Consider the following 15,720-nt stretch of genomic DNA (forward strand, 5'->3'; position numbering starts at 1 on the left):
GCAGGGCCTGAGCCCACACAGCATCCCCTTCAGGCCCAAGCCAGGTCTCGGTAATGCAATCCAGATCGCAACTTTGGTCCTCCAGCAGATCGTGGAGGATGTGGGACTTGTTGTTGATCGATCTGGCATTGCACTATCCACGACTTCAAAATATTTTTAAAAAATATCCAAATCGAAAATGATGATTTTACCATTTTATATAAGGAGCACCATTTTACTAGGCCATTGAATTTAACGGGACTTGAACCTCCATGGATTTTAGTATCCATCAGTAGTCCACAATATTGTCAGTGCGCATTCAGCTGCCTGGCATTCCCACCCTATACAACACTCTGGAAGTGGAGAAAGGAGAATGCATGTTTTAACTTTAAACCAAATGGTCAGAGCGGCTCAGCAAGCATTTCAAGAAATGGGGTAGAAATTGATCAAAAAAACTTTTATCTATGGAGATCTAATAGTAATGGGTATGGTTGCTGTCCTGTTTTTCCCTCAAAATGTGTTTTGTATTGAACCTGTGAATGTTTACTGGGTTGGAGTCAGAGGTAAGGCATATTGATGACAGCTGGGGCTTCTGAGAAGGATGAGATGGCAGCAAATTTAATTTATGCCCTCTAGCTGTCAGCTGTAAGAAGATCTTGTTATGTTGCCTCTTAGGAGCTGGCCAACCTTGATCTAAGATCAAGGCATTGTAGGTTGAGTGAAGTGCAGAAATGGGACAGAAGGAAAGGCCAATGACAGAGTTATTGCATAGACATAAACAAGAGGTAACTGGGTTATAAGCTTCTGCAATAGTTTGTTGACAGCTACTGTATTTCATTTCCTTAATGTTGCAGATTTGTTCTTAGAGAGAAAATACAAGACTGATGATGGTGTGAAGAGTAGGATAACACTAATTGCTCCTCCCTATCTTTAAAAATGGCTCCCAGTTCTTGTCATGGACAAGCTAAAAAATATTGGTGCTCATTATGATTTTCTGATCTATAACCTTTGCTGATAGCTTTGTATTTCATTAAGTTCACACCGATTCTGTTGTTAATTCTTGCTAGACCCATTGAATCCATGGGATTTACATAACTGTTGACTAGCCAGCCAACAAAGGATGACTAATCCTGTATACTGATAGGATTTTGACCATAATAAGTCGTTATAAACTTTAAACTGGGACCTTTATGATACTGCCACTTAGAGCTGATTGCTTGAACAACCTCAGTTGAAAAGCATCATATCTCAGGTGGTAGGTGATTACTTCACATTGTAGTCTTGGATTGGTGAATCTGCATGTCTGAATTTGCTTGTATAATGCTGAATGTGCCTTTTTACACTTCTACATGTTCAGTAGTTGTCAAACCAGTGGTGTCAGTTGACTTCATATCAATATGTGTATGGTTCAACAAATCAATTCTCATATGAATCCCAGGGATATCAGACTATGCCTCATTTCAGCCTTAAACCATTTCTTGTATATTTTTATTGCAGTACTTGCCAGTTGCAACATGGATTCGAGCAAGAAAACAGATCCCCCAATCTCTGTGGAAACAATCCAACAAAAGGCAAACGTTGATCGCAGTGCAGTACCATCCATTTATATACCAGAACAAGGTGGCTACAAAGAGAAATTTGTGAATGCTGTGGAGGACAAATACAAGTGTGAAAAGTGTCATCTCATACTGTGCAATCCAAGACAGACAGAATGTGGGCATCGATACTGTGAAACCTGCATGAATGGTTTGCTAAGGTTAGTATTTCTCTGTGTTGGGTGCTGATTTTATTAACTTTATTTATATTTTACTGTCTCCTCCCCAAAGACCTAACTCAAGGCAGTTTATAAATTAAATATGGTACAGCTAAAACATACAAACGGTTAACATTAAAATGTAAATCCAAGTGTTGGTTACATTTAAAAAAATTAAAATGTATCTTTAAAAACAAGTGATTTAAAAACAGTGCAATTAAACCAATACAACACCCTATTAATTGTTTCAGTAAGTCTCAAATTCTGAAGTTCCTAATTTACATTTTCATTTACCTTTACACTCTGATTAGCTATTGCACATACAAGCTGTAGTTTAATTGCATCACTGATTAGTTGCACTTGGTACATGTTTTGGGTATTCTGAGATAAAGCAGTGAGACTTAGGAGTTGACAGTTTTCATACTTGCAGAATAGATAACTGCAATGTCATTGTTGTAGAGGTGTAGAAGAAAAACAGGGAGGTGAAGGGTCTTTATAGCAGCTCTCAGTCTTTTGAATAATGGATTTTAATGTTTAAAGTAGTTTTTAATTGCTGGCTATCGCCATTAAGGTCATTGCAGAGCATTTTTATTTTCCAGATCTATTCATCTGAATATGCAAACAATATGCAGCAGTGTAGGCAAGCAAGACCAGTGATCTCTCTGTCTGTCTACCTTGCTGATCTTGGAAAAGTTAACATTTTATACCATAATTCCATGCTGGCTATGGGGATATAATCTTACAATTTTAAAAAGTAACTTTTTAAAGCTCTGATATGTTGATACTAAAATAGACAGCTGTCAGTTTTTTGGTTAGCAGCTGACAACTGTAAGGAAGAATAATAAAAAGTTTAGGGGAACTAAAGAAAAATTGATAAAAATGGAGTAGTAAGAACAATCCTTATGAATTAAATTGCTGTCTGGTCTATCTTTCCTGGTGTGAAACATTTGTGTCTGAAGTAGAATGTTACCAAATAGGAAAGTATACTGCTGTATGTATTTACTAGGCAAATATGTTACATCAGGAAATATAAAAATAAGCAAAATAAATTAAAGTATATGAAATATAGAAGGGGCAAGTGTTTTGTGAGGATTTTATTGCTGAAAATCCCCCTGTTGGTGCTTTGAATACAGTAGTCCTCTTCTATTTATTTATTTTTTAATTCTGTGACTGTGGGCTTTCTTTCCCCCTCCAAATGTAAAGATGAATGAAATGTGTGTCATGATGGTGTTGATTTCAGAACTGTAGGTGGAAAGCAGTTGGTGCAAGCAATTCCCCTCTCAGTTCCCATATACGTGTTAGCAGCTAATGATTGTGCTGTGGAGTTTTTTAACACTCTCTCTGGGTCATCTGAGGATGCAGATACGGGCACCACTGAAGACAGCTGAATGAAGATTACTGCTCAGTATGCAGCAGCCTTTTAAAAGAGCAAACAGGATGCTTGAGTGCATTCAATAAAGACTAGAAGACAATGACACTGTATCTGGTGTTTGTTTTAATGCAGAATACATTATTCTCATCTCAAAGGGGAAGAAAAAAATAGGAGATTAAAGACACTAGGAGGGAGAATGCAGATTCGTAGAACTGTGTTGCTGTTATCATCACCACAGTGAGAAAATGAGGATTAAGTTTACTAAAATAGTCAAGGACTGGTTGACATAGCTGATAGTGCAAAGTATTGTAAATATATTAGATCTCTTTGGGAGATGAATAAAAGTTCCCTAATGATGGTGTAGTGTGCTGCAGTGGTTTGAGCATTCCGTGCTTAGCCATGGAATCCCACTGGGTGACCTGGGCGAATCACACATTCTCAGCCCCAGAAAACCTCATGATAGGATGGTCTTAGGGCCACCATGAGTCGAAATGGCTTGAAGGTACACAGCAACAACGATGATAATGATGTGCAAGTATAGAAATGGAGAAACTTGCTTACAAAGCTAAGTGGAGGGAACCTTTACTACGTATGTAATGTAATATAATGTAATATAGTTTATTCGGTCTTTGACCAGTATAAAAAAGAAAAAGAAAAGAAAAACAGCATCAGTATAATTTAAAATATACATTGTACATACCTGGGCATGAATAGTACTTAAGCAATTACAGTTACAAAAATGCCGGGTCAAATCATCTATGCAGCAGTAAAATTTTCATTTACCAATTGAGGGCGGACTTTACACACAATGTAGCAGACTTGTATGCCCAGAGGGTAGGCAGAGATTGAACTGGGAAATAGCCTTATATCCCAGCCTCAAAAAGCCTCTGTGTTTCAAACATAAGATGAGATACCTCTTTCATCTTAAAGGCTGGATTCAGTTCTAGAAAAAATCTCAAGGGCTGCATTCTAGCAGTGGGCAGGACCAGGGGCAAAAGGATGGGTTCAAAGTACCAGCATATTTTAACTTACAAGTAATTAAGACTTTAGAGGGAGGCATTTTACATTTTAGAATAATGTTGGGGGGGGGGGAGTAGGGCCATAGAAAAACTGGGAAACCATCAAATGATGATGCCATGAGGAAGAGATCAGGGCCATTTGGAGGAAACCTTAGGAGATCCAGTTTTGGTCATCAGAAGGGCCAGATTCAACCCCAAGGCTGGAGGTTCCCCAACCTTGCAGTAGATAAAAGAAGCTTGCATTCAGTGTTACATTTCTCTACACTAGCCATGTTGTTGCATCCGCAACCAGCAGCTTTAGCCTTAGTGTGCTATTGTACAATGTGTTGCAACTTTGTTGATGAAGGGCGGTGCAAACAGGTTCCACATAGATATGTTTATGATGAAGCTGTTTATTCTCATATTTAAAAGCTTGCTTGAACAGTACATTTAAGCAATGTTAGAATTTTTCATTTTTCCAGCAATAGCAGTAACTCTTATGGCAGCTTACATTGTTAATAAAATACATAGACACCAGAAGGGTTGGTACTCTGTGACTTTCAGGGCCAAATCCAGTGATAATCCTAGCTGGAGCAGATCTGTTTAAGATGAGTGGGAACTCTTAGCCATTTTCAATTGATCTCATTAAATTTAATGTTGAACCCATAATGTACATTTCCATTTATCATTACAATTTGATGCAGTATTTTCTGCCTGCTTTGTATGTACATTATTTGATCTCCATGAGCTGCATGATCTCAAAGTTTGCCATATTCTTATGCACAGATCTCTGCTTGATTTGTGGTCAGCACTTTCCAACATATATGAAAAATTATATCTATGCAAATACTGTTTGGTGTAAGATCAGTTTTTTTTCTCTTCTAGTTCCACAATTCCAAAATGTACAGCATGTCAAGAAACAATAGTGAAAGAAAAGGTATAGTTTTTTCCTCAAATTACTTCTTGTGCTTTATTATTATTATTTCTTCTTCTCGCTGAGTTGTTTTGCTTTGCTAATTTTATTAAAGATTTCAAACAGGAAAGTGGCTTTTTTTTGTAATATATATGTATCTTTAACTTCCTTAGCTCCAGAATTTTAATTTGTACAGTTCCTTTACAGATTGGCTTTTTCACACAGTTTTTAGTGCTTTTGGCTTATTCCAAATTTCCCCATAAAACCCCAGGAGATGACAAGAAGAGAGACAGAGACAGATAGAGGAGGTTTGGTTGGCTTGCCTTTTAAAAACAAAACAAATCTGAATGTCCACAGTGCAATAAGATGGAATGATTTATTTGATTTCTCAGTCCTGCATAGAGAATTCAGATGTGTACATTTAAGATGATTCAGACATCTCTGTTTGTTTCCTGCAAAGAGGTGTTTATTTTGTTTTAATTAACTTTCATTTTATTTTTGCCTATCAAGCTATACTTATATCTGTTGCTACTTTTTATTCTCTCTATGTGTGCTAAATTGAATCTTGTGACACTAAGAAACATCTAAGTTAACCACCTTTGATAATAGTATCAGAAATTCTTGTTCTGCTTGTAAAATGTGATAAGATTCTCTAAAGAAAGAGAGAGTGGAATCCATTAGTTGAATTGCTAGGCTGATAGTGGTCAGATCCAGGAGTATACAGTTAAAAACAGCCAAGGCTGTGATGATAAGAATTTGCTGTAAAGATTCCAAATGCTTGTATGTGAATTGGGGTGAGGGGATTAAATGGTTGGCAGTATAACTGACTTGTGAACGAGCCACAGAACTAGTCTCCACTGTGCAGATGTGGATAATTACATTCTGCTTGCAAGCTGGGAAAAACTGAGATGCATTTTACATCCCTTCTTCCTGCATTAGTACTAAAATGATGCTGAGTGAAAACCCACGTACCCTTTCTTTGATAGGCTGTTTCACATTTGGCAAAAAGGGTCATGCTTTCTTTTCTTTTTTTCTTTAAAAAAATAAGTGCTGCAGTTTTTTCAAACAGTGCAAAACAATAACACTAATGAAAGATAGAGTAAGCATACATTAGTTGTAGCAAATTATCCCAAGAGAACTCCTCACAGAGGAAGCAATAATAAAAGGCAAGAAACCTAAAAACAAATAAGGGGAGAGGAGGAAGGAAAAGAGCGAGTGAGGAAGAAAGGAAAAGGACTATCTGTAGGCAAGTGCACACATGCCTCCTGTGCATGCTCTAGATCAGAATGGGCAACTGCACTGAGCCTATAGGCCAGTTTTCTGCTTCTGTGCCCTTCTAAGGGCCACATGGACTGTATATTATTATAATTTATTTATATTCAACCTTTCCCCCCCAAATGGATCTCAGAGTGAATTACTAAATGAAGTTAAAACAAAATAGCTAAAACCTGGGATAGGTTTGCCATAAGCTGAGTTGACTTGAAGGGAGATAACAACAACAGTCATTGTGAAAGCCAGCTGTAAACTTCGAGTAGATTCACGTGTAGTCTAGACGTTATAAGTTACAGTAGAGTAGATTTCAATCGGATATTAGAAAGAACTTCTTGATAGTAAGAGCAGTTCAGCAATGGAATCAATTGCTTAGGGAGGTGGTGGGGTTGTCTTCTCTGGATGTCTTTTAAAAAAAAAGGCTAGGCGACTACTTGCTACCTGTTGTGGATGTTTTAGCTGGAGATCCTGCATTGACAGAAGGTTTGAATTCAATGACCCATGAGGCCCTCTTCAACTCTATGATTCTATGATTATAAATTCCACTGATCCATTGATGTATCTACTCTAGATTAACAGTTGATGTAGGCCAATATGTTCTTCAGATCAAGCTGATAAAATGTTAGTTCAAGTGATATGAAAGTGTTCGACCTTCAGACCATTTCAATTTGAATTTTGCTTTTCCAGCCTTGTAGAATGAGCTCATTTCATGAATGAGCCTAATCTATATATAATCCATCTTTAATGATCCCAGGTGAAATTCCAAGATGTATTCAGTAGTGAAAGAGGGCTTGGAAAGCAAAATTGTAAGAGGATTATCTGGCACAAAGTTAATTCAAAAGTACCCCTACTACTACTTAGTACTACTAAGAATAGCAACATGATATGAAACAACGAAACGCTACACATTACACATTACACCAGCACTTCTCAGAGTCCAGCAAACATTTTTGAATCAGCTATGCAGATGTTCAATACACTCAAAACATGAGCATTTGTCGTATCAGTCTCAAATTCATACCAAAAAAAAAGATAAGGAAGTTAAAATAGGAACTCTGTTGCCCCTCAGATTATTACTATATCCCTCTCAGAACCTTTGTATATTTACTTTAGCTTCCCTCGTTTTCTATTTTCTGTATGACAACTGCAGATCTCATCATTTGATCAGAGCTGATGTCCTAAATCCAATTGCTAGTCATGGCTAAAATAGGCATATTGATTCAGTAAGACATGCATGGGTTTTGACTTACTATGTGGTAACGTATTCACAGGAGCTGCTTTAGTTGGGACTGGCAATTGATTTTGGAAAATATGTTCCTCTTACTATGTAGAGGATTCTGGGTCAATGTGGACAGAAGAGCCAAATGTTGAGTTTAAAAGATATTGCAACTGTGACCGATGGCTCTCAGCACTCAAAAGACAGTACTGCAAATATGGAAAAGGCCTGAATTCCCCATCTGGCCCCAGCAATTGATCAGGGTGGAGAGTCCATTATTCATCCAGATTTTCTAAAGAAAGGTTCAATTAATAATCTTCCTATCTGGGTTCTTTGCTCACAGGCATGATGAGGAAAAAAGCCCAGGAAAGTACTTGTTTTTCTTTTCTATTAGCAAAGAACTTAAGACTGTAAGAAGAGCCCTGCTCAATCAGTCTAAGGGAGCATCAAGCCCAACATCCTTTTTCTAGTAATGACCATCCAGATGCTTCAAGGAGATCATAGGCAGAGCATGAAGGGGAGTAATCCTTCCCCTTCTTTGTCTTTCAGCAACTGGTATTCTGGGGAACCCATTCTTAATCATGCACAGTATAGCTACTGTAAAAGTAAACTGACATATACCTAATTTTTCTTTTCTGGATTAAGGAATGAGACAAAGAAAAAGAATATGATCGTGTTTGCACTGTAAAGCTTGTTGGTTGGAGGATTTAGAAGTGGTTATGTTACTTATGTGCCAAGCGACAAAGCTTAACTGTTTTTTTCACTGTCATTTTGAAAAGTCTTCACTTGGTAATTTGTTGGCCAGTTCATCTCTTTCCTCTTCCTCTGCTCTCTGTTCCCTAACTGGTCTTCTAACTGAGCTGGTTTTGTTGCATTCCTGCTACAAAACATTGTTTACTGCACACTATCACTGTCTTGTTTCATACTTGGTTGCTTATGGCAGCATCTTTTTATTACCTGTGTAGGTTTGATTACTTTATAAAATCAACTTCATATCCTGGAGGGTATATTTAGAGAGTCTGCCCTCATGTGGGTATACTTAAATCAACTTTTTAAGTTGAGTTTGTGTGGTCCTGCAAACAGAGGGTTGGATGTTGGACTGGAAGGACCTGAGGTCAGATTTCATCTCTGCTGTATAGTCAGTGGCTTTCACTAAGTAATTCTTCAACCTTCATTTTGAAGTGGAAGTGAACTCTCTGAGAGATTGCAAAGGTGTTATAATATAAAATGCAATGTGAAGTAATGGTGCAGTGGTATTAATATTACCTTGTACATCTGAACTGCTTTAATAGCATGCCATTAACTGAGGTTCCAATTTGAAGATAGTCAATATCAAGTTTTTGTACTTGGGCTATCAGATCCTTTCATTCCATTTATTTCTTGGAAGCCTTGCTGAAAAATTATGCTTTCACATTGCACTCTAAAATAAAGACCATACCTTTTTGTGCATTAGCTTCTTGTACTTTTATACTGCTGATAAAAAGTCAAATAATATCAGCAGAGCAAAGATGCTTGAAATGTAGGCAAATGTATACATATCACAGAAGAACTTGATATAAATAAAAATGTACACTCCCAAACTATATCAGACATCATAGCAATACTTGTCATCTTGCTGTGCATGCAGAAATCAAGAGATTTTTGTTGAACTGGAGCTTGTGAATACTTTTAGATTGTTCTAAAAAGACTTTCTCTGGTTTCTTGTGCATATGTGTTTTTAAAAGCTCTTAAAAAGCAAATAGTTTAGTAATTAACTTAGCAATAATGCAGTCTTTTCAAACAAACAGGACTGCATTGGAGTAAAGAAAAGTTTACCTATTGCTATAACTCTGTTACATGTTTATGAATTCTAGATATTTAAGGATAACTGCTGTCGGAGGGAGCTTCTTGCCCTTCAAATATTCTGCAGAAATGAGAATAAAGGTTGCAGAGAACAATTGACCTTGGGACAGTTACTTGTGAGTAGTGTGATAACTTGCATTAACTCCCCCCTCCCAGCTTTACAGAATGGCATGTTTTATGTTGTTTTGTGCTGCCTGATCCAAAGGTAGACATGACCCAGGGATTCTCAAACTTTGGACTTCAGCTCCCAGAATCCCATACCATTGTGCAAGATGGCTGAGGCTTCTAGGCGCTAAAGTCCAAAATCCCTGGAGAACCAGAGTTTGGGAATCACTGCATTACATTAATCAACAAGGGAATGAATGTTGGAATGTGTTAAGCCATGGATACCCTCTGTACTTGGGGACCATCAATATTCTTGACCTTAACAAATATTTATTGGAATAAGGAGCTGATGTTAATAATGAGAAGTAGTACAGTCATTGAGAATGAGATGTGGATCCCAACATCTCATTCTCCTGTTTTCTCCTATCTGATCAGCTCAACTTAGGTCATAGTTCAGTTGTTTGTTGTGACTAGAGTGGCTGAATAATTTTATTTTTGAGGTTTCCAATACAGCTAATCTGATCTGCACTTCCCAGACTTGTGTGTAAATCGGAATTTGGCAATCTATTGGACTTCATGCTCAAATTTCTCCAAATGTTTCATTGCAGATCTTGGCTTATAAAAGTATCAGCATGCATTTAGCAGTGTGTATTTGAGATTTTAAAATGTTGAAATGCAAGAAATACTTTCTGCAACATGTTCATAATGACATTTTAAAACCACACCAGAGATTAATGCAGAAACTGAAGGAACAAACTTCAACATGAATACAGTACATGCAAAAGTACCACAGACCAAAAATAGAATGACCTTTCTTTCCATTGACTTGTGACCGACCAGTTTATCATTTTGTTCTGGTGTGTTGGTCTTAACCTGCTGAGGTACTGTAGGACAGTGTCTCATAGAAAGCAGAGGTAGACATCATGGTTACTCTTGGATAGCTGACAGAAGTTATATATTTACATGTGTAAAACAGAGTAACTGGAATGGTGGGAAGAGAGGAAGAGATTTTTGTGATGTTACCAATTATGTAGGATATAAATATTTTTATTTGCATTTTTTAGAATTTTAAACCAGGCTGGGAACATTTACCTTGGTTCTCAGAGCTGAAGGTTTAAGAATTAGCATAACAAACTTTAAAGCCCACTCTTTTTTTTTTTTTAAATGATATTGAAAACATGGTTGAAATCTCTGGGTAGCAACCTCAAATTTCTAGGCAGCCAAATGTCTTGAGCTTCTTCCCCTTTCAAAGTTTTGAGATTAAAATGAAGATAGTTTTGTTTTTGAATAAGCTAACGTAGGTGAGTGGGGTGGTTTGGACGCGTTTTGATATTTGTTGTTGTTGTTTCTCATCCTTCGAAGTGGGCAAGTTGTCCTTAAACGGGTTTATCCAGAATTATATTTGACAGCTAAAATAGTGAGGTTTAAACCAAAAACACACAAAACAGTGATCTGGTAAATGTTTGTTTCAGACACATCTGAAAAATGACTGTCTATTTGAAGAACTTCCATGCCCTCGTGCTGGTTGTAAAGAGAAAATACTGAGAAAAGACTTGCCAGATCATTCTGAAAAGAACTGTAAATATCGGGAAACAACATGTAAATACTGTAAAAGCCAGGTTCCAATTATTATGATACAGGTGCGTATTATATAACACAGCAACTTGCTTTTGCTTTTGCTTCTGCTTCTGCTTCCTGTCTCTGTTTGTCTGTCTAACTATCTATCATAAAAATGCTAAAAGGTTTTAATAATGGGGAAGCACATTATTTGTTCCAGAAAAAGATGCTGTAAAACTGAGCTCTGTTTAGGATCTTAAGTATCCCAGCTTTCTTAAAATCTGCTCCAGTTCCTTGTACAATGGAACATACTTTCTAGGTTCAGGCATAATGACAAACAATAATTAAAACAACCTGTTTCATAAACCAGCTTCGAAATGTGGTTTCAAAACAGCATTTGTTGCTGTTTTTTAAAAAAATTGTTTGTTCCCTTTTTTTTTTGGGTTCAAATACCCAAAGAAACTAGTAACGCTGTATAAAGCACACTATAGGGTTAAGACAGTATCCACTGCAGAAAAGTGCTACATCTCTATAAGGGAAATATTACTAGAAAGTAATTTGGATTTTACAAAACATTTTCAGTATATGAAAGACCGTTTTCTTCTAAATTAGAGGAAGCCAGCTGCTTGCTTGGTGGCCTGATCTTTTTGGTCACAAGATAGCCTCCATCTTTCTTTCTTTTTTAATCGTATCAGTTAGCCTTTCAGTGATTTGCAAAATGAAAATTGCGAAGGAGGTGGTAGTGGAAACAAAGTTAAGCAAACTGTATATTTATGAGTGTGTGTATTCTGTTCCAACACAAGAATTAATAAACTTTGCATGCCCTAGAGAGTAGGAAATTCCCTATGTGATTTGTAGAACTGGAAGTAAATTAATTTGCAATTAAATATATATTATTTTTCTAGAGAATGCTATTTTGAGGCATTGATGTTTTATGCTCTTTATTACATTAACTTAACAACAGGTGCAGCAGTAAATAGCAATGGTGGGCAAAATACATTGTTTTATGTCTCTTACAGCTGTGGAAAAAGACCCCATGGACTTCAATCAGCATGGGCAGGAGGCTTCTGCAGTATGATTTGCCTTTTTTTGGCTGTTATATTGCTATCATTTTTCAAGCCTCCAAAACTGAAAATTGGGAACATGTATGTAGCTCTTTGGGATCCCAAGGAGTGGGGGCAGTCCTCTGCCCCCCAGAAGCTGCCCATCTTTGTATACTTGTGCTTATTTCTCTATGTCTCCAACTGATGCAGTGACTAAGAATGGCATCTCTCTTCTGGATGCCTGTCTTAATTCGGTAATGGGCTGGATGAGGGAAAACAAAAACAAGCTGAATCTAGAGAAAACGGAGGTACTTGCGATAGGTTGCCCAAGTCCAGGGATGGAGATTTGTCAACCAGTCCTGAATGGGGTCACACTTCCCCTAAAGCAGGGGTAGGCAACCTTTTTGAGCCGGGGCCGGGTTGCTGTCCCTCAGGCGACTGGGGGGCTGAAGCCAGGGATGGAGCTTCCACCCTCCGGGGCGGGGCCGCATGCCGGGGGTGGAGCTTCCACCCTCCAGGGGCATGCCTGGGTGCCGGGGGTGGCGCTTCCACCCTCCGGGGGCGGAGCCACATGCCGGGGGCAGAGCTTCCACCCTCCGGGGGCCAGGCCCCTGACGGGGCCCCAGGCCCTGTCAGAGGCCGGCAAAAAAGCTGGTGGGGGCCGCCAGCGCTGGAGGCCTCCCCCTCTTTGCCGGCCCCTGACAGGGCCCCAGGCCCCATCAGAGGCCGGCAAAAAAGCCGGTGGGGGCCGCCAGCGCTGGAGGCCTCCTCCTCTTTGCTGGTCCTTTTTCCATCGCTGGGGCCCTCCAAGAGGGCTCCGGTGGCGGCAGCAGGCCTCTGGGAGGCCCTTTTGCCGTTGCTGGGGCCCTCTTGGAGGGCCCCAGCGAAGGCAACCAGCCTCCCAAAGGCCCCCTGCTGCCGCCGGGGCCCTCTTGGAGGGACCCAACTAAGGCAACTGGCCTCCCAGAGGCCCCCTGCCGTTGCCGGGGCCCTCTTGGAGGGTGCCAGCGACGGCATCGGGCCTCCCAGAGGCCCCCTGCTGCTGCCAGGGCCCTCTTGGAGGGCGCCAGTGACGGCTTCGGGCCTCCCAGAGGCCCCCTGCCGCCACCAGAGCCCTCTTGGAGGGCACCAGTGATGGCAATGGGCCTCTCAGAGGGTGCCGGCGGCCGCAGCGGACCTCTCAGAGCCCACCAAAGTCTTGCGAAACTTCGCCTCTAGGCGCCGCCATTTTTTCAAAATGGCAGTGAAGTCTCATGCGACCACGGGGGTGGTTGCACGAGATTTCGCCGCCATTTTGAAAAAAATGGCGGCGACCGGGAGCAGCGAAAGCCGCAATTGGTGGCGGCGGCAGGGGCAGGCAGAGGGTGGGGGTAAGGCCTCCGCGGGCCGCATCCGGCCCGTGGGCCGCAGGTTGCCGCCCCCTGCCCTAAAGGATGAAGTTCGCAGTTTGGGGGTACTTCTGGATCAGTCTCTACAGTTATCATCTCAAGTAGATTTGATGGCCAGAAGTGCCTGGTACCAACTTCGGTTGATACGCCAACTGCGTCCCGAAAGGACCTTGAAGCAGTGGTACTTGCACTGGTAATCTCTTGTCTTGATTTCTGCAGTGCGCTTTACATGGGGCTACCTTTGTACCAAGTTCAGAAACTTCAATTTGTGCAAAATGTGGCAGCCAGATTGGTCACAAGAACACCTAGGTCAGACCACTTAACAGTACTAAAATCTCTTCACTGGCTGCCGATTAGTTTCTGAGTGCAGTACAAAGTGTTGGTCATTACCTTTAAAGCCCTGTATGGCTTGGGCCCGAGTTACTTGAAAGAACGCCTCTCCCTACACAATCTGCCCCTCACTCTCAGAACAACTGGGAAGAATCTCTTGGATTACCCAAAGACTAGACTAGCATTAACTTCCCACAGGGCATGAAGTTGAAGGCTTTCATGGCCGGCATCTGTAGTTTTTTGTGGGTTTTTCGGGCTATGTGGCCGTGTTCTAGAAGAGTTTATTCTGACATTTTGCCAGCATCTGTGGCTGGCATCTTCAGAAAATTCTCTGAAGATGCCAGCCACAGATGCTGGCGAAACGTCAGGAAGAAACTCTTCTAGAACATGGCCACATAGCCCGAAAAACCCACAGAAAACTTCCCACGGGGCATTTACTGCTATGGCTCCCTAATTGTGGATTGGCTTGCTGGAGGATATCCATCTTATTACCACCTTAAACGCCTTCAAGAAGGCACTTAAGACAGATCTCTTTTGGCGAGCCTATCCCCCTGATTTGCTATAACAATTATAAGAATCATTTCGAGCATGCATTGGAAGCTAGATGTTAATATTGAATTTTTACAGGATTGATTTATTGCTGTGTTTTTTGGATTTTATGTCATATTAATGTATTTTAACTGAATTGTAATTTTAAATTTACTGTTGTACTCCCACCTCGTTCCACAGGGAGAGGCGGGAAATATACAAATAAAAACTTTTATTATTATTAGCTGTTCTTTTTGAACATACAAGTAAATTCAGTTATTTCCATCACTTAAAATAGCACATTGAATAGCCACACATTCTTTACTGAACAGCAAATCTGCTTAATAGTAAAAGGGGAGGCATTGAGATCACCACTCAAATGATGTGGTCATTTTATATTGAAAGAAGAACAGGAAGTAGTTTTCATCCAGTGTTTGTCTTTAAATGAGTCAGTCTTCTTGATATTTGCCAATCTTCCCTTACCTGCTACAGCCCTCATTCATGAAGGTCCCCCCAATTGTCAGGAACAACCTTTAGGGTTAGAGGTTTAATTGAAGATGGGGCTGTAAGCAGAAGTGTTTTCTGCTAGGACAAAGTCACCACTGAATGAAAGTAGAATCAGAAATTCATTATTATTATTATTATTATTATTTATATATAGAGCACTGTTGATTTCCACAGCACTATACATACAAACAATAAAAATAGATAAGAGTAAACCTTCCTATGGCGTACAATGTAAGAAATAATAGCATAATACATATAAATAATACATAACAATACAGGAAAGGGTTCAAGAGGCTCGCCCTTCCATCAGGCCTCAGACTTCAGAGAAGTGTAAAAAAGGGGAGGTGCTGCTTTAAGTGTCAAAAGTCCAAAGATGTTTATGGCTTTGTCATCACAAGCGCCTTGAATTCAGAAGAAAAGCATATTTGCAACCAATGTATTTCCTTGAAGGCTGGTGTTACATTGTGTCTATATGTTACTCTGGTAGGCAATTATCTTTCTACTTTTTGCTCTAGTTGCATCTTTCAAATCACCGCCAAGAACAGCCCCACATAGAGTGCATTGCAGGTATACCTTCGTTTATGAAATACAGTCAGCCCTCCTATAGGTGGGTTTGCCTTCCGCGGCTTTGAGCTTATGCGGAAGGCAAGCCCTGGCAGAAGTAATGGGATGCATGCACTGCATGCGCCACAAGAGCACTCCCCTTTATTTTCAATGGGGCTTGAACATATGCTCTTTTCCCCATACAAGGGGGGGTTCGGAACAGATCCCCCACATATGGGGAGGACAGACTGTAGATGTGTTCCTGGGCTTTTTTTACTTTAACAAAAACTTTGATACTAGAAGCAGACATAACATGGAAAGGGTAAGGATAGGTTCCTTACATTTTTTTGTCTGTGAAGTGAAACAACTCGGTTGGG

General features: G+C 39.9%; 1 protein-coding gene across 2 annotated transcripts in view; it reads left to right on the forward strand.

Moving 5' to 3' along the window:
• TRAF3 (TNF receptor associated factor 3) overlaps nt 1–15,720 on the forward strand; it is a 127,685-nt gene that overhangs the window by 86,832 nt on the left and 25,133 nt on the right. For both annotated transcript variants that reach the window (XM_089522584.1, XM_089522583.1), the window contains 4 exons: nt 1,477–1,735; nt 4,988–5,039; nt 9,354–9,458; nt 10,920–11,087. In XM_089522584.1, the coding sequence (XP_089378710.1) occupies nt 1,494–1,735; nt 4,988–5,039; nt 9,354–9,458; nt 10,920–11,087 (567 nt within the window). In that variant the 5' untranslated portion in view covers nt 1,477–1,493. The remainder of the gene's footprint in view (nt 1–1,476; nt 1,736–4,987; nt 5,040–9,353; nt 9,459–10,919; nt 11,088–15,720) is intronic.

The sequence above is a fragment of the Sceloporus occidentalis genome, unplaced genomic scaffold, assembly GCF_023333645.1.
Source record: "Sceloporus occidentalis isolate IW3139 unplaced genomic scaffold, rSceOcc1.0.p SCAF_4, whole genome shotgun sequence".
In the NCBI taxonomy this organism is placed as follows: Eukaryota; Metazoa; Chordata; class Lepidosauria; order Squamata; family Phrynosomatidae; genus Sceloporus; species Sceloporus occidentalis.